General features: G+C 46.3%; 1 protein-coding gene across 2 annotated transcripts; it reads left to right on the top strand.

Moving 5' to 3' along the window:
* The first annotated feature begins 911 nt into the window (after positions 1-911).
* On the top strand, positions 912-18,659 carry LOC110521490 (uncharacterized protein C1orf21 homolog). Of its 2 annotated transcripts, none has more exons than XM_021599074.2 (6): positions 912-1,064; positions 7,909-8,038; positions 12,796-12,881; positions 13,983-14,053; positions 16,733-16,793; positions 17,070-18,659. In XM_021599074.2, the coding sequence occupies exons 2-6, from the start codon at positions 7,948-7,950 to the stop codon at positions 17,115-17,117; spliced, it is 357 nt and encodes a 118-aa protein (XP_021454749.1). In that variant the 5' UTR covers positions 912-1,064; positions 7,909-7,947; the 3' UTR covers positions 17,118-18,659. The 2 variants fall into 2 exon arrangements, with proteins under 2 accessions (XP_021454749.1, XP_036824746.1); XM_036968851.1 differs by having other exon boundaries at positions 16,999-18,659.
* The last annotated feature ends 1,140 nt before the right edge of the window (positions 18,660-19,799 follow it).

Below are 19,799 nucleotides of genomic sequence, written 5' to 3'. Positions count from 1 at the left end.
AGGCACTGAGTTTGAAGGTAGGCCTTGGAATACATCCACAGGTACATAATTGACTCAGGCTAATTGACATTTATCAGAAGCTTCTAAAGCCATTACATAATTTTCTGAAATTTTCCAAGCTGTTTAAATGCACAGTCAACTTAGTGTATGTAAACTTCTGACCCACTGGAATTGTGATACTGTGAATTATAAGTGAAATAATCTGTAAACAATTGTTGGAAAAATTACTTGTGTCATGGACAAAGTAGATGTCCTAACCGACTTGTCAAAATTATAGTTTGTTAACAATACATTTGTGGAGTGGTTGAAAAACAAGTTTTAATGACTCCAACCTAAGTGTATGTAAACTTCTGACTTCAACTGTATGTTATGTTTTTAATATTATACAATATTTATGAATCATTTCTGAGGCTCAATCTGCATGGATCATGCTGTGTAATCCTATTATCACATTTAATAGAATGTTTCTGTCGTTCTGCCAGTGAGGGGGATAACATTTTGTAGGGCTGCCACTATATTGAAATGGGGCCCCTATGGGTCTATTGATTTTATACTGTACTGTCTCTCCAGAGAACAACTACTGAGCTTGTATGGTTGAACTATAATTCTCCATCCATGATCTTGGTCAATTTTGAGAAACAAATGTCATGCATTTTTGAGCACTTTTAATTTGGACACAGTACTACATAAAAACATTTACATGTAAATCTGTCATTTCCTAGAAAAGTAGCCCAACTCACATATGCCACTGATTTCTTCTGTTGTAAAATTAATGTTTTTTTGTTGTTGCCACGAATAAATATTATCTTGAGTTCCAAAAAATATCTGCTATATTTTTATTGCCAACAAGTAACCCGGATATTTACATTACAGTAAAGTCCTCAGCAAGATGGCTGCATTACTGCGCGAAATAGTGGCATCCTGGTAAAACGACGCAAACCAGAGTTTACGTTCAGTGTGGTGGTCATACTGTTCCCAGCCACTCCACAGCGTTAGCTCCCGCCCGACTGTCCGCGTGAAGCTCGGCGAATCTAAAGTGGACCGAGCGGAACCGGTTCAGTAAAGTAAGTATCTAGATACATTAAAAAATACTCGCTATTAGTTTCAACAGGTTATTAGCTGCGTATAATTGACATATAATGTATTTCTGTCGTAGTCTTCTCTTTTGTTGTTGTTTCCTGAGTCGGGCTGTGATTGCCCGGCGCTTTCCTTCCTGTGTCTTGGGTTCGGCTCTCGGACATGTCTGTGTTTACTACATGGGTCAGGAGTGGACTCAAGGAGAAAATAGTGGAAATGGAGTAGTAGCCGTGTTTTGGTTACCGTTAAGCATACCGTTCGATCTCAATGCGTTTACCAAAATGTCATGTTTTTAATCCTCGAGGCGCTGCCCCCCTTGCCCCGTCGCTTTCTCTTTCTCTCCTCCCTCTCGTTTGTTAGGCCGTTTGTTTCTGGACTAAAAGCAGCAAAAACAGAGAGAACACCTGGGCTGGCATAAAGACAGACACGATAGTGTAGAAACTGTTATACTATGTGTATCTGTGTGTACACACGTAGAGCCGCTACTCTCCCTTTCCCTGCGGGAAACAATGCGCCCAGTGTCTCTCTGCAGCGCAGCTGGACACAGCTGTGTGTTCAGAATAGCAGCAACTATGCCCCGACAGGCTAGACCTCGGTCGCCCGCTCTGCTGTCACTTGGTTCGTTCTTAATTCACACACATGACTTGAATCGAGATCTTACGGTTCCTCTGAGAGACTGAAAGTTGACTCAATAGGGTGGATTGGGGGTTATTGTTCATGTCCACTTCTGTCTGTGGCTACATGACAGTGGCTATCATATCTCGTCCTCGAGACAGCGACAGCTCAATGTTATCTGGCCACTGATTTGCTTGTATTGGGCAACGTAGGATACCTTTCAGTGTTTACGTTACATCAACATCTCCATAAGAATAGAGTCTTCTGTTTAACATTAACATAACAGTAGTCTGTGCACCTGTTATACTGATTTGCTGGTCAATGGCCAGATTCAATCCCCTGCTGCTGGTCCACTGCAATAGCTGGATCAATGCACATGCATAAATATGGGTGTAATTGCTTAGCCACTATATCTGGCTAGTTGAACTCTTATACATTGGGTAATATACTCCTTGAACTCTGTTGTGGTTGGATGATCAGCCTGCCCTCTTCCCTCCTCCTCTATTCTACATTTCTGTCTGGCTATATCTGTCTGCCTCTATCTGCCTGCCTCTCACCCCCTCTCCCTCTCTATCCTCCATAAATGCGATGTGTATTATTTGCAGCTCGCTTATGGCTTTAGATCTGGCGGTGAATTAAGACAGAGCACAGTTCGCTCTGAAGTTAGCGTCTTCCAGGCACCGTGTGAAAGAGGGATCAATCTATTATTAGCCGTCCAGTCCTTGCTCATCTGTCCATCTCTCTGCCTCTCAATCTCTCCATTTGTGCTCTCTCACTCCATGTTCTCACTGTCTCTGGCTCTCAGGTTGTGATTTTGGCCTGTATTTGGCAGAGGGGGAGTGCAACCCTAATTAAGATTGATATGATGCAATGTCAACGTGACATCACTCTGAGGAGGAGGCTGGGTTTCCATAGTTACTGGGAGGCCTGTCTGTGTGTGTGATGGTGGGGGGACTGTGTTATTATTGGGTTTGTATGTGTGTCCTGACTGCGTGTGTGTTAGTACCTTTGCACATGCTGAGTGTGGTGGTCTGTCCCTGCACATTGGCATTGCTGAGTGGCATTAGGTGTCAGGTGCAGTGTCTAAAGCACAAGGCCAGCACAACCTGATCCCTCTAGGTACTGACTCACAAAGCTCACACATTGCAGGCTGCGTGATTCACATTGCTGTGTGTGTTTCTCTCCCCAAATCTGAGTCAGTGTGTACATAGTGGTACATATGGACAGACCAGGGTATGTTACTTTGTTTTGGACAGAGGGACTTGGCACATATTGCTTGCTGCTGAAGCAGGAGACCAGCAGTGCAGAGAGTGGTGCTAGAGAGGCGTTGCATTGGGTGCCCAGAACAGCAGATGGGTGTTGCTCTGTTGAAGGCCAGATAACCTGGACCACACTCAAAGATATGGATCTCAGAGTACAACCAGATAAGAGAACACAGAACACAGCATTGTACAGTGAGAGGTGGAAAAAGTCTGTACTCGTTTGCAGTGCAAAGCAGTGAAAAGATCTTCTTGCCGAATGAATTATGACCTGGAATTTGCTCGTTTTCACTCATGTTCCAACTCTGTTCCATTATTCAGGGTTTCTCCTCTGCAAATTAGGTCCAATACAATACAAACCAACCCTGGTCAGTCACACACAGGAAAGTGCTTCACCAATTATCCTACAGCAGAGATGCAATTAGATCCTGATTTTAAAATATATTTGGTGCAGTGGTAATGATTGCTAATGAATATTCATAGAAATTCTGTATTTGTCCGCTAAGCAGAGAGAGCGAGATGGGGGAACAACAGGCGTGGTTGACCTGAGCTCTGCTGTTTGTTGAGCTGGGAGGGCATGTCTGAGAGGGAGCAGGGAGTAGGTTCTAGAGAAGGTGATAACATGGTGAATGAGTAAAGAAAGATACACAGAGATACTACTGTACCAGGACACTGATACAGTCTGACACACAGGCCAGGCCACTGTGATACGGCAATGAATAGGGTCAGGAGTGTTACCCTGACCATGTGACATGAGGAGGGGAAAACCCTGGGTCCCTACTATAAAACTCCTGGCCATAATCCTAAACACTGCCCTGTGTGAACATCTGTAGAATAGTTGAGGCTGAAGCAACTACCAATGCTGTATGGTTTTCTCTGTCATTGTGGTTCTCCTAGTTTTCCCTTTTATGAACCTCTGTCTTAGGAAAATGTCCAAAGTCGTATTTTGTATGGCTCCCTGGGGCTGTGGCTGAACACTAGGTTAAATGAATCTAAACTTTAAAGGGATACTTGGGGATTTTGGCAATGAGGCCTTTTATCTACTTCCCCAGAGTCCGTTGAAATCATGGATACCATTTTTATGTCGCTTGAGTCAATTATGAAGGAAGTTAGAGGTAGTTTTGCGAGCCAATGCTAACTAGAGTTAGCGCAATGACTGGAAGTCTATGGGTATCTGCTAACAATGGTATCCACGAGTTCATCTGACTCTGGGGAAGTAGATAAAGGGCATCTCATTGCCAAAATTCCGAAGTATCCCTTTAACTCAACATTCGGGTTCAATTACCCTTCTGATTAATTAAAGTAACAGTGGCCCTCTGAGCTCTACTAATTCACACTTTCCTCTCTGGCTCTTTCCTTCTTTCTCTCATTCCTTCTCTCTCCCCCTCTGTCTTGCCCTAAGCCACAGAGGAGAGACCGAACAGGAAATCTAGTGAGCCATGCAGACATCTAATTTCCAACTCAGTTGGCTTAATTGGCCTGACAAAAAAACAAAGTTCTGTCCTGGTGCCAACGTGTACGTAACAACATGTCTTGAATCTTCTCTCTCGTCTCACTCCCTCCCTGCCTGTCTGTATCTGCCTCACTCTGACTATCTCTATGCCTCAGTGTCTCTCTCTATCTGCCCATCTCATTGTCACATGACAGAGTTCTCCCAAACAGAGGAGCTGTTATTTGTACATCCTCCTCCTTCCCCCCAGCCACTTGTGCCCACTACAACAGAGGGAGAGTGGAAAGAGGTACTCACAGCACAACACAAGAGAGTGGAGACATGCACAAGGAACAGTAACACCAGACTCAGAACAGGTCTTGCTTGTCGGAGTGTACAAGGCTCCAAGCGCACGCGTGTGTGTGTGTGTGTTGGCACGGCTTGCCGGCTTGTCAGGCTGATGTAGTGTTTAAACTGGGACAAGGAAGAGAGAAGAGGTACAGGGGTTGCTGCTGGCTAGTGTAAATATTATGGTGCTTTGGCTGAGTGTCCTGTTATGTCAGAGACAGACACAATGCAGGGTCTATCAGTCTCAGCCCTTGTCCAATTGCTGGCTCTGTCCCTGTCACTATCATGGCTGACGATGGGTCTTAGAGACCTGGCCTTTGAACCCGACTTCCCTGGAAGGCTCGGCTAGCCCTTCCTCTTTCTTCTTTCTCCTTCACTCCCTCCTTCTCTCATTCCCTTTCCAGGATAGGCGGGCCCACAGCCAGTTTTTCAGGCTCTGCGGTGGCTCAGATAGCTTCTGGCACAGCAGTGTGTTTGAGGAGGTTCACACTACTGAGCCTGTGTGTGTCTTAGAACGTAGTGGACACACTACGGAGCTTGTTTACGCATGTGTTTACGCAAGCACACTTGTGCATGTACACATCCCCTCAGTGTTATCTGAGTTCAACTACTCAGACCTGTGTGTGTGTGTGCGTGCGTGTGTGTGTGTGTGTGTGTGTGTGTGTGTGTGTGTGTGTGTGTGTGGTAAAATGCTGAAATGTGGCTTGCAGCCTTTTGCTGATCCTTGAGTAAATAAGTATCTATGATGTAAGCAATCTAATAGTCTTTTCTTAGTGTACAGTAGCTGTAGACTTTAGGTATAATGTAGGGATAAGCCTAACGGCAGAATATTTAGAGTGGGTTTGCAACTTGCATGTTTGTTTGTTAGTTAGGCATATCTCTGCCCATGCACCTTGGCATAGATTCTACAAGTGTCTGGAACTCTATTGGAGGGATGCAACACCATTCCTCCATGAGAAATACCATCACTTGGTGTATTGTTGATGGAAAACGCTGTCTCAGGAACCACTCCAGTGTTAAGTGTTCAATTGGGTTGAGATCTGGTGACTGAGACACACACCCTTTAAATCCCCTATGCTCCTTTGAGACCCCTCTTTCAAAGTCCCTGAGATCTCTTCCAGCCATGCTAGCCAAAATACTTCTTATACATGACCCTAAGCATGATGGGATGTTCATTGTTTAATTAAGTCAGGAACTACACCTGTGGAAGCACCTGCTTTCAATATACTTAGTATCCCTCAATTACTCAAGTGTTTCCTTTATTTTGGCAGTTACCTGTATCTGTGTATTGATATCATCGTGTGTGTGTGTGAGTGAGTGCTGGATCCGGCTGGTGTCAGGGTCTTAACTGGTAGCGTAAGCTTGTCCCATTGACACACTTCCACATCTGTTCCTAGCTGACAGGCCTGCATTGTACACATGCCATCTGTGCTAACTCAACGCTCTCTGCTTTAACACACAGCCCAAACACCATTAACACTGACCTGGCTAGGATTCTACACAGAAGACGGAGAGATTCCTAACTAGACATCCATTTATGCAACTGGAATTTTCAGAATTATCCCGTATGATTCAGTCAGAAGGAGAGCTAGAAGTTCACTCACTCACTCAAGGATCAGCAAGGCTGCAAGCCACGTTTCAGCATTTTACCCCTCACCCACACACCGTCTGCACTCTAAGAGATGTGTCCAGACAGACTCTGTGGTCTGAGCCATAATTGAGTTGCTCCAGCTCTGACACGAACAGGCAGTCCACAGTACCTAAGCAGCCTGGGCTGCAGGGGAAGGCCTCACCGTCAGGCCACAGATAACTCTGTCAGACACCGACCCATCCTCTGTAGTCAGGCAGGATCGGGCTGTTCTGGCCTGATCTGTCTGAGCTCCTGCCAATGAGATAGCCGTGTGTCTGTGTGCATGCGTGCATAGCCAGCCCCCAGAAGAATCCCTTCACACTCGCTGTACCTTTAAGAAAGACCCATGTAAGCTCACATCAGGAGATTCATGTTATTTAGCCAAGAAAGCTGTGAAAGACACACATCAAAACTACACACACAGATTTCACAAACCGCTTATACACACATGCAAACATAACAGACACCACAGTGCACACACTCTCCCACTCAAAATTCAGTCTACACACAGACACACACTCCTCTCTGCACACCTGTTGCTTTGTGCAGTGGAAAGCCAGCTCATAGGGAGGCTGGCTCTGAAGTGGACACTGACCTCCTGTCAACTTCAAACGAGGGGAGGAAAATAGAGGAGGGAGGAGGAGTGTCGGCAGCCTGTTGATGCTCTGGAACATTTCTCTCTACTCATCTATTCTCTGCCCTCTTATTGTTCGCTCTCTATTTTACTCTACCTCTCCTTCAACCTGTTTCTCTCTATTTCTTCCTCTCTCTGTCTCAGCGACAGGGCTCAGGGCCTCTATTATTGGACTGCCAGTGGCTTGATCTGAGGTGTCGGTGGTGTCTGATGCTGCCTTGTTCTGAGGTGTGGGTGGTATCTGATGCTGCCTTGTTCTGAGGTGTGGGTGGTGTCTGATACTGCCTTGTTCTGAGGTGTGGGTGGTGTCTGATACTGCCTTGTTCTGAGGTGTGGGTGGTGTTCTGATACTGCCTTGTTCTGAGGTGTGGGTGGTGTTCTGATACTGCCTTGTTCTGAGGTGTGGGTGGTATCTGATACTGCCTTGTTCTGATGTGTGGGTGGTGTCTGATACTGCCTTGTTCTGAGGTGTGGGTGGTGTCTGATACTGCCTTGTTCTGAGGTGTCGGTGGTGTCTGATACTGCCTTGTTCTGAGGTGTCGGTGGTGTCTGATACTGCCTTGTTCTGAGGTGTCGGTGGTGTCTGATGCTGCCTTGCTGTGTCTGTTATAATCTATTGCGGGTGTAACACTGACTGTCTGCCAGTCTGCCTGTGACAGTGTTTTCCTTTGTGCCTGTGACAACAATACTGTGTGTGACTGACAGTCTGTGCTTGTGACAGTGTATTGCCTGTGACACTGTGTGCGTGACTGACACTCCTGCTCCACAGTGACAGGCTCAGAGGCTGGTTTGTCCCAGTCGTCACTAAAATACAATGCCTGTGTTAACCAATATAGTTCTCTCTCAATAGCTGCTATGGACTTTAACCATATCTCTCTCTCCCCTCACCTCCCTCTCCCTCTCTTTTTATCTCCAGGTGAGAGTGCCATGAGGAGAGGAGCCAGAGAGTGAGGCGATGGGCTGCACCTCGGCTAAGCAGGTGTCGGCCGTGCCCAGTGATGAGGAAGGCCGGGGCAAGGCCTACAGCAACGGAGACCTCTTCTCCGGTCAGTACACCCTATACACACTCCTATATTCTCCCACTATTCTAACCCTGGCTACTTTCAACTGTAAAACATCCTTCCCACCTGAAGGCTATTATTTGGAAATATAGTGAGATGCTATAGGATATCCTTCCTGTCTACTCCACACACACTGGCCCGCTGGCTATGTTACCTGTTATACCTCTCCTCTAGTCTCACTCTATATCCAGTCTCTAGTCTACAAGTACATTATAATTAGCTATACATTTTATTAACCAATGCCAAGTTTCCAAACCGGGCTGCAGAGATTTTTAGGGAATATTTGTATCATGTTTCCCAATCTGTTCCTCCTACCCTGTGTGAATACTACTTAGTGCAGTAGCCTCTAGGATAGCTGAGTGGTTTTGGTGTTGTGTGTCCTCTTAGTACTTCATGTTTTAGAGCTTGGACATAGAGAGAGGGTTGAGAAAGTGTATCTAGTTAACAGCATCAATTATAGCTGCCTGCTGGACAGGCTGGGAGAGAGAGAGGATGAGGGATTAGCGACAGATTTAAGAATTAGGAGCAGCACGCTGGAATAACCACACAGGAAATGGCAGATGACGAGCCACAGGAGGCCTCGTTCTGTTCTCTGCCTCTCCTCTTCCTCCCTCCGTCTCTCTCTCTCTTTTTCTTTATCCCTCTCTCACCGGCTGTGAGACCCATGAGTCTGGCCTTATTTGTGCCCCTCCCACTCTCTCTCTCGCTCTGTCTGTCCCTCTGTCTGTCTCACCTTCTGACCTTCTCTGACCCCTCCCTCCCTCCCCTCCCTCCCTCCCTCCCTGAAGGGGGAGAGGGAATGTCCCTTGAGAGAGGATGATGACGTGGGTTAAAGATTCAAGTTTTCCCCCTCCTTTTTTCATCTCCTCCTCCCTTTCCCTTCCAAGGCCTCACTTTCTTGCCTTCCTTTCTCTTTCTCCGTATTAGACCATCTCTCCTTCCTTTCCACATTCTTCCCAGCCACTTCGCCATCTCTCTCCCTTTCACTCCCCATCCCTTTTCCCCCTCCCTCTCATCACAGCATTTGGTCATGGCCTTGTGTCCCCCTCCTCCATCACTCTTCCTCAGTGTGTTATGTGAATGGTTGGTGACAGCTCATCTGCTAGACTGCAGCCTGCCTCCCACTAGAAGATGGTGGTAGACGTTAAATGGGGCTGTGCTCTCTCTGCAGCACTAGTGGGCAGGGCATGGAGGGTGCTGGATAGATGATTCTATCAACTGTCTGTTTGATGTTGATGGTCACAGAGAGGGAGGAAGAGAACTGTTGACCTGGATACTGTCTGTGGATTACAACCGACCGCCCAGCCACAGCACGTTGATTCTCTCCGTCGCTCGTTTCTTTTTCTCTCCCACGTCCTTCTGCTCGTCATCCCTTCTTCCCAGTTCAGCTCATTAGGCTCCTATTGATAGAACAGGAGGCTTAGTGTGTCTGGTAAAATGAGCAACACTCATATCAATCACAGTGATCTGATCCAACAGATTGTGTGCCAGTCAAAATGTGTCATTGTTTGAGTGCCTGGTGTGTGTGTGTGTGTGTCGCAGTTAGGAGTGTTGAGGTGACGGCAGTCTCCTGCTTATGCTCCTTTGCTCCCTCGCACAATAACAGGAAAGGCTGAGCTCCCTTACCCAAACACCAGGGGAGAAGACAGAAAATAGCAACACTTTCTGATTGCAGCCTGTTTGAAGTTAGTTTATAATCAGAGTAGTAGCGTGTGTGTCTGCTACAACGGAGTGTGTTACCTTGTCAGTTGTTGTCTTGTTGCAGTTTTGCGATTTGATTTGTAGTTGGCCAGACTGTTGTGAGTGGGTGTATTGCTTGTATTGTAGTGTAAATATAGTCGCTATGTTGCTATTGTTGTATCGACATTCAGAACTCCAACAGAAGTTGTATTTCAGAACTTATCTAACTTATCTAACTGATTTTAGATAACATGTGAATAAAAAACTATCTTTAGACTTGAGCTGTAATGTAATATGAGACGAATCTTTCCTGCTATGAAATTAAATGAAGCCCCTTTACTTTCTAAACTGCTACGAAAATAGTGGCATAGTCCTAGTGAGTCGGTGGACCAGGCCGGGCAGGCTGAGGGCAGGGCAGTAATAATGACTTCTGGTCTGACTTTAGTATATTGTTATTTCACTAACACAGGCAGGGCGGGGCAGTGGCAATGTAAATGTCATATCTGCTGAGGCTTTTGGAGAGAGTCAGGGCTGGAAGGGAGCCAGGCAGGAGGCTCTGATTGACAGACTGCAGGAAGGGGAGAATGACACAGACTACCCTGGCCACTCCACTCAGCCTGACCGTGCATGTAGTGCACTCAAATGGACACACACTCATGCTCAAATTGACTCAGACACACACACACACTACTTTCAACTGACAGAGAGCGAGGATTTTCACAGAGATATCCTGAAGGTCGACACAGGGTCCCGGCTCCTAATGATAAAGATGTCCACATCAGAGAGACCTTTTTCCTGTCTCTAAAATGTCCTTTGCCCCAAAATCATCATGATGAAGCAAGCAGCCCTGTCGCCACAGTGGAAATTAGTATCTCTTTTTCACCCCATCATCTGTCAGTCAGTGCCAATGGAGACACACTCACTGATGCACATCCTCTCCAATATGGCCTAATGTATCCTGGTCCCAGATCTGTATGTGCTTCTGCCAACTGACTTTCATTATTATTGTCATGCCATACAAGCACATACCTGTACAGATCTGGGACCAGGGTATGACAGATCGATCCATTGTATAGATCCATTTTTGTATCCATGAAATATTGTCATTTTTCTTTTTCCTTTTATAGGCTCATCTTCAGTGTGTTTACGTACCTTTGATGTCTGCTCAGTGTTAGTCGTTTTTCTCCTCCGTTACCTGTCTCTGTTACTAAGCCACAGTGACTGATGGTTGGCTTAATTCTGTGTGTGTGTGTGTGTCGGCGTGTGCAGACAGGCTGCTTTGCTCTGACATGTTTGCATTCCCCAGGCAGGCAGCAGTAGAGAACATCCCTCTCTCTCTATCTCTCCTCCCCCTCTCTGTGCCAGGCCTTGCAAACTATCACAGATTACAAAGGGAAACCCAGCCACGATCTGCCCAGTGACGCAAGCCTACCAGATGAGCTAAATGCCTTCTATGCTCGCCTCGAGGCAAGCAACACTGAACCATACATGAGAGCACCAGCTGTTCCGGACGACTGTGTGATCACGCTCTCCGTAACCGATGTGAGTAAGACCTTTAAACAGGTTAACATTGTGGTAGGCCTGATCAACGATGAGACGGCCTATTGGGAGGAGGTCAGAGACCAGTTGTGATGCCAGGACAACAGCCTCTCCCTCAATGTTAGCAAGACAAAGGAGCTGGTTGTGGAGTACAGGAAACAGAGGGCCGAGCACGCCCCCATTGACGGTGCTGAAGTGGAGTGGGTCGAGTGCTTCAAGTTCCTCGGTGTTTGCATCAATAAGGATTTATCATGGTCCAAACACACGAACACAGTCGTGAAGAAGGCACGACAACAACTCTTCCCCCTCAGGAGGCTAAAAGGATTTGCTATGGGATCTCAGATCCTCGAAAGTTTCTGCTCTATTGAGAGCATCCTGACTGGCTGCATCACCGCTTGGTATGGCAACTGCTTGGCATGCGACTGCAAGGCGCTACAGAAGGTAGGGCGTACGACCCAGTACATCAATGGCGCCGAGCTCTCTGCCATCCAGGACCTCTATACCAGGCGGTGTCAGAAAGGCCCTAACAATTGTCAGACTCCAGCCACCCAGGTCATAGACTGTTCTCTCTGCTACCGCACAGCAAGTGGTACCGATGCACCAACTCTGGAACCAACAGGACCCTGATAAGCTTCTACCCCCAAGACTACTAAATAGTTAGTCCGGTTAGTCCATTGACCCTTTTTGCACTAACTTTTTTTGGGTGCAAAAAAGGAGGAAGAGCGTGAGTACGACAGTGGGAGGAAGAGCGTGAGTACGACAGTGGGAGGAAGAGCGTGAGTACGACAGTGGGAGGAAGAGAGTGAGTACAACAGTGGGAGGGAGAGAGTGAGTACAACAGTGAGAGGAAGAGAGTGAGTACGACAGTGAGAGGAAGAGAGTGAGTACGACAGTGAGAGGAAGAGAGTGAGTACGACAGTGAGAGGAAGAGAGTACGAGAGTGAGAGGACGAGAGTGAGAGGAAGAGAGTGAGTAGGACAGTGAGAGGAAGAGAGTGAGTAGGACAGTGAGTGAGTAGGAGAGGAAGGGAGTGAGTAGGAGAGGAAGAGAGTGAGTAGGACAGTGAGAGGAAGAGAGTGAGTAGGACAGTGAGTGAGAGGAAGAGAGTGAGAGGAAGAGAGTGAGTAGGAGAGGAAGAGAGTGAGTAGGACAGTGAGAGGAAGAGGAGTAGAACAGTATACTGGCTGCAGATGATACATTTCAGATAGACTGGCTGCACATGGCAGGTGCCTTTCCTCCCTCCTACTGTCTCACTATCAGTCTGATATGAGTATTTGAGAGAAAGGGTGAAATACACCGAATGGAGCAGATAAGACAGTGTGTGTTTTATTAGCGGTGTGTGTCAGTGTTGGTGGGTGAGTGCTGCTTTGTCAGAAAAACCTAGGCAGCTACTCAGAAAATATAGATACCTGTTATGTCCACTGTTGGGTGGGGTTCTCTCTCTGTGTGTCTTTTCAGTGCCACTGATATGCAGGAGTAGTTCTTTATTTGTCTAACTGTACTGTTTTTCTCTCTCCGTACAGACGAGTACAAGATGAAAGGAGTGGAGGAGGTGAAGTACATGCGTGGAGAGGAGGACCGGGTGAATGCACGTAACCAGGAGAACCTGGTGAGAGAGGAGACACACACACACACACATGTATGTCTCTCGGACTGTCCATCAACATGCAACAAACAGTTCTCTTTGACAGCCCATCAACACATACAAACAGACAGTGTTTGTGCTCAATGCACACCTCCACATAAGACCCCACACACACACACACAGAGATGCACACGCTACACGAATGCAAACACACACAGCCGTGGTGCCTCCCAAGCAGGTAGAGACAGCGTGTTGGTGTGTATGGAATGTAGGAGTTTCATAAGGTTGTTTTGACCCCTTCCTTCATGGTCCAATATCTATGATTTAGTCTTTCCTACAAATGCTGTAAAATAACCAGAAAAGTGCACACCCATTTGGATGAGGTAACAATTGAAGAAAAAGAAAGGAATCGAAACTCCAAAGAGAAATGAAAGTCCTACCCTACTGTTGATTGTCATTGCATTCTCTTTATTCCACCATTGTTGTGACTGTGCTGCCGTCGTCATAGGGGCATTAGTTTCCTCATATGCCACAGTTGGCTTAAAACATGCAGCAGAACAAATAACCTCATTTTCAGACGTGACCTTTAAAACATTTTGACAGATTAACAAAAAGTACTCACAGGGAACCGTTTCTCACAGACGCACATTTAATCCTGCAGAATCAAAGTGCGCACACACACACACAGATTTATGTGTGGATGCTACATATCCATGAAATGCCTGTAGTTAGCATGCATGTCTTGTTCCTCCAGAGCACAGCCAGCATATCTAATGATCCAGCCCAGTGAGGTCTTTCCCCCGGTCAGGCCCCCTGGCCTACCAGTCTCCTAGCTTCCCTGCCAGCATGTACAGGGAGGGCCTAACTCTACATGACTCAGTCACAGGCAGCATCTCTCTTCCCAGCTCCAAGGCACAAGAAGCAGGGGTAGGCAGCCTCTCTATCCCCAGCCTTAGGGCCACAGCTGGGCCAGGTTATTCATCCTTAGGACCCAAGCTGGCAGGGGGCAGGTAGCTATTCTCTCCCCAGCCTCTAACCTACTACATGGGTTCCCGAGGCTCTCTCTGTGTAGTCTCAGGGGGGGTAGGAACTGTGAGCTGATTGTGTATGTGTGTGTGTTTTTAGGAGAAAAGCTCTGTACAGTACAGGGGCAAACAGCCGAAAGAAGGCTCTGGAGCCAACGCCAACAGGACAAAGTGAGTCATAATGTGTGTGTGGCAGATTGTGTGTGTGATAACGCTGTATGCGTGCTAGAGGTCGACCGATTATGATTTTTCGACGCCGATACCGATTATTGGGGGACCAAAAAAGTCGATACCGGTTAACCGGACAACTCTTTTATATTTATTTATTTATTTATAATAATGACAATTACAACAATACTGAAGGAACACTTATTTTAACTTAATATAATACATCAATAAAATCAATTTAGCCTCAAGTAAATAATGAAACATGTTCAATTTGGTTTAAATAATGCAAAAACAAAGTGTTGGAGAAGAAAGTAAAAGTGCAATATGTGCTATGTAAGAAAGCTAACGTTTTAGTTCCTTGCTCAGAACATGAGAACATATGAAAGCTGGTGGTTCCTTTTAACATGAGTCTTCAATATTCTCAGGTAAGAAGTTTTAGGTTGTAGTTATTATAGGACTATTTCCCTCTATACCATTTGTATTTCATTAACCTTTGACTATTGGATGTTCTTATAGGCACTTTAGTATTGCCAGTGTAACAGTATAGCTTCCATGCAGAGCAAGGGGAACAACTACTAGAAGGCTCAGAGCGAGTGACTTTTGAAACTCTATTAGCGCGCTAACTAGCTAGCCATTTCACTTCGGTTACACCAGCCTCATCTTGGGAGTTGATAGGCTTGAAGTCATAAAACAGCGCAATGCTTGACGCACAACGAAGAGCTGCTGACAAAACGCACAAAAGTGCTGTTTGAATTAATGTTTACGTGCCTGCTTCTGCCTACCACCGCTCAGTCAGATACTTAGATACTTGTATGCTTGTTTATTTTTTTATTTGATTTATTTCACCTTTATTTAACCAGGTAGGCTAGTTGAGAACAAGTTCTCATTTGCAACTGCGACCTGGCCAAGATAAAGCATAGCAGTTTGACACATACAACAACACAGAGTTACACATGGAATGAACAAAACATACAGTCAATAATACAGTAGAAAAAAAGAAAACAAAAGTCTATATACAGTGAGTGCAAATAGGGTCAAATAAGGGAGTTAAGGCAATAAATAGGCCATGGTGGTGAAGTAATTACAATATGGCAATTAAACACTGGAATGGTAGATGTGCAAAAGATGGATGTGCAAGTAGAGATACTGGGGTGCAAAAGGAGCAAAATAAATAAATACAGTATGGGAATGAGGTAGATAGATGGGCTGTATACAGATGGGCTATGAACAGGTGCAGTGATCTGTGAGCTGCTCTGACAGCTGGTTCTTAAAGCTAGTGCGGGAGATGGGAATCTCCAGCTTCAGTGATTTTTGCAGTTCGTTCCAGTCAGTGGCAGCAGAGAACTGGAAGGAAAGGCGACAAAAGGAGGAATTGACTTTGGGGGTGACCAGTGAGATATACCTGCTGGAGCGTGTGCTACGAGTGGGTGCTGCTATGGTGACCAGCGAGCTGAGATAGGGCGGGGCTTTACCTAGCAGAGACTTGTAGATTGTTTGGCGACGAGTATGAAGCGAGGGCCAGTCAACGAGAGCGTACAGGTCGCAGTGGTGGGTAGTATATGGGGCTTTGGTGACAAAACAGATGGCACTGTGACAGACTACATCCAGTTTGCTGAGTAGAGTGTTGGAGGCTATTTTATAGATGACATCGCCGAAGTCGAGGATCGGTAGGATGGTCAGTTTTACGAGGGTATGTTTGGCAGCATGAGTGAAGGAAGCTTTGTTGCGAAATAGGAAGCCGATTCTAGATTTAATTTTTGATTGGAGATGCTTAATGTGAGTCTGGAAGGAGAGTTTACAGTCTAGCCAGACACCTAGGTATTTGTAGTTATCCACGTATTCTAAGTCAGAGCCGTCCAGAGTAGTCATGCTGGATGGGCGGGCAGGTGCTTGTGGAGTGCAACGAGAGAGAGGCAGGTCGTTATTGCGTTGGACTAGTTAACTGTAAGGTTGCAAGACTGGATCCCCCGAGCTGACAATGTGAAAATCTGTCGTTCTGCCCCTGAACCGGGCAGTTAACCCACCGTTCCTAGGCCGTCATTGAAAATAAGAATGTGTTCTTAACTGACTTGCCTAGTTAAATAAAGATATAAAAAATATTAAAAATCTGCACATCGGCGCCCAAAAATACCGATTTCCGATTGTTGTGAAAACTTGAAATCGGCCATTCCGATTAATCAGGCCAGACCTCTAATGCGTGCACACGTTATCACCTAGTCATCGTGTTACTTAACAATCACTGCACTGCGGTGGTTTTATACAGCATGTGTAAATGCTATCAGACAGTGTGATTTATTATCATTGTAGTGTCGCTGGTAGCTGAGTGGTTAGTGTTTCTTGTTTCCAAACGTGTAATGGGGCTCTATTTCCTGTTTGGTGACATTGTGTGTGGACATATTGGGTGCTGTATCAGTATTTAGTTTGTCTTTGGATTATAGACTCCTGGGTGAGCTCTCTATAAAATGATTATTCAAATTCCTCCACAACCACAAAGGCTCTCGCCGAAGCAGGGGTTTAGAAATGTGTGTGTTTGTGTCTCCTGTGTGGGGGGGTGTTATGGAAAATTCTTGTGGTGTGTTTGTTGCCTCCTGTTTCCTCCCCCTCTAACTTCCTTTTTCTTTCTCTCGCTCTTTCTCATTCTCACTCTCTCGCTCGTTCTCACTCTCTCCCTTTCCTTCACAGCATCCACACGTCAGAGAGCCAGCAGGAGTTCTTCAGGATGCTGGATGAGAAGATTGAGAAGGTGGGGGGAAGGGGAGGGACTGGGCAGCAGGGCCTGAACATTTAAAGAGACAGTCTCCTGTGGGATTGGGAGCTGCTATAGGCTGGATCTGACTAGCAGGAAATACTTCAACTTGAGCTACATCCAGATTGGGCCTTTAAAAGACACTACATTATTCCTATCCACTTCACCCCTGTCTTATCTCTCGTCTCCATCTCTCCTACAGTGATGCTATCTGTCCTCCCTCTATCATCTCTCTTCTCTTGGTCTCATCTCTCATCTGTGGTGTGTCCACAGGGACAGGACTACTGTTCGGAGGAGGAAGAGGCGGAGGACGGGACATAGCACACAGGCCCCCGACTCAACCCCCTACAAGAGCCTCCCAGAGTGTGTATGGGTGCATGTGAGAGAATCTGTGTGTGTTTGTGTGTGTATGTTTGACTGCCTTGTGATTCTGTATGTGTTGGTGTGAGCTTGTATTTTGTGTGTGTGAGAGAGAGAGAATGCTATCCTCAAAGACTGTTGCCTCCCTCTTGGCCCTCGTCACATTGGGTCCCTTAGTGGATTGCTGGAGGGAGAGACGAAATGTGGACTCACTACAGCCAGGCCAGTGTTCCTGCTCCCCTGCAGGACTATGGAGAGATACTACCCCCACCCCTCTACCCCAACTACCACCCCAGTGAACTGTACAGTGGTCCCTGGTCCAATTCTGTGTATACCACCACCTCATGACTCGTCGTCGGCATCACAGTCTCGGGAGACCATAGATTTCTTGTGCCTGGGTGTTAGGTCATAGCGCAGTGTCTGCTGTGGCTGTGGAGTCCAATCTGTCTGGGAGACACCCTCCTGGTTTCCACCCTCCATGGCTCTGGATGTTGTGCTTCGCCTGCGAGGAGCAGAGATGTGGATGGAGATAGAGGGGGGGCACTTCCATAACCCCCACCAGCCCTCGTCACAGAACTGAGGCTTGCTGCTAGAGTGAGCCGAGTGGGAGGGAGGGAAAAGAGAGAACCCCTGATATTTTAATAAGAGAAAGAAGAGTGAGTGGGTTCTTTTGGAGCTCTGAACTTCTGCCCTTTGAAGGACCTTTTTCTTTTTAAAATTCTGTTCATCCAGTTAAGTTTTTTTTAATTTAATTAGAATTGTAATGTTTTTTTTTTTATATGCCTTCTATCATAATGCATCACCTCCTGCAGGCTACAGCTCTATAGGCCAGAGCTCCTGGGTCTCTACACAACCTGTCCTCTTAAATATACCCTCAACACTACTACACTAGACCCTGGCTTTGTGAGACGAAACACATACTGTACACACATCTCCACACACTCAACCTCATATTCATAGATGCACTCATATATTCACACACACACATAAGTACAGACCAAAGCAGCTAGACACAAACACACAGAGATGCCATTGTATTCCTGTCATTTTGTTAGCCCAGTGTTATGTAAGTGTGTTAGGCTGTGGTAGGCTGTGGTGTTGATGGGTTTGGATGAATGTAGGAACCAGCAGCCGTGGGTTGTTTGGTTCCTGCTGCTGGACTTATTCATGTGCACCTGCAGTGTTCATTACTCTTTCCTCCGCATTGGTCGCTCAGTCGCCGCTTCTCTTCAACTCTGTAGTATTGAAGCTTACTGGCAGAGTGGAGTCACCCTCTGTTGACACACACACAGACACACACACACACACAGCCTTTCATGGACTGAAAAGTGGGTTGAAAGGAAAAGAGGTATGGTTGCCTGGGAGACACAGCCCTGATCATGCTTATGTCATCATCATTAATGGATCCTTTCTTTTTCATTTGATTTTTCAATACTTTTTGTTTTTCTATTAAAATTAGAAACACAGGAGCTGTTCATCTTCTGTGTCTCTCTCTCTGTGTGACTCAGAGGTGGTGTGTTGTTAAGTTTCAGTAAGGAAAGTCCTGTCATGCTTACATCACCGTTGGATTGAAAAGTCGTGATGATTTTCCTCTGGTAATGGTCCCAAAGCCATGTTGCAGTTTCTACAAACGGTGACGGACCACTTCAGGTCAAGACTGATGCTTTGCGCAGTCTGGTGGTAGAATATCAGAACTGCACCTGAGGTGTCATGATTTACAAACAGCCTGTTCCGTGTGAGACAGATGGACATAGTGGATATATGTTAAAAGACATACAGGAGAAAGTTTCACATTATGAAATGCATTCTCACAGTGTTGGTTTATAGTGCTACTGTACCTCACAAGGGGCTGGAGCGGAACACACACACACACAGCCTCTCTGTCTCACAGGGACACATGAGGTTATAATCAGCAGCTACTGTACAGCAGCACAGGGAGAGAGGAAAAAGTCCCAGTGGGCCTACTTCTCACAGCTAGCCAATCTCTCCCACTGAGAGAGAGAGAGAGAGAGAGAGAGAGAGATGGATGTTGCCCGTTAACCTCAGACAGGAATATGGGCAAGACAATGTTCTTTCCACTATGATGTAAGGGCCCAATAAAACCCTCCCTCCCCTTGTGAGTGTGCACTCATTAGGGTACAGCATGTTCTAGCAGTCTGGCTCAGAGAGGTTTAAGGCCCACTTTGCAGTGTGTTGCACACCTCACACATACACACACATAGTTCCTGGAGGTTTATCACCTGAAACTGTGTGTATGACCAATGTGTGTGGACGTGGGACTACTGGTTCTGTGTGTGTGTCACAGTGAGATCCCAGTGGAAGTGAGTGATAGAGCAGTGCCTGGAGAGGGGAGGTGACCAGTGATGATTGACAGGCTCTAGCTCTGCCCTTATTGGCTGGTCTCTTTCTGGGAGAGACTAACTCTTTGCCAGCATGATTTCACTAAGCTATTCATGTTAACTCAATCCAGCAGCTTCTAGCTTTCTGCCTCTCTCTCCATCTCTCTCCTGTTAGCCAGCTAATACACTCGCCAGGCAGCTCTTAGTACCTGGCTTTAGCTTCACTGCAGTAGCTGCCGCTCCAACTGTCTCCCTATTTCTATATACAGCCTTGAGATGCGGATCCATATGCACTGAATTACTC

This window comes from Oncorhynchus mykiss, chromosome 30 (genome assembly GCF_013265735.2).
Source record: "Oncorhynchus mykiss isolate Arlee chromosome 30, USDA_OmykA_1.1, whole genome shotgun sequence".
NCBI classification, from domain to species: Eukaryota; Metazoa; Chordata; class Actinopteri; order Salmoniformes; family Salmonidae; genus Oncorhynchus; species Oncorhynchus mykiss.
This window is presented reverse-complemented; position numbering and strand designations above follow the sequence as displayed.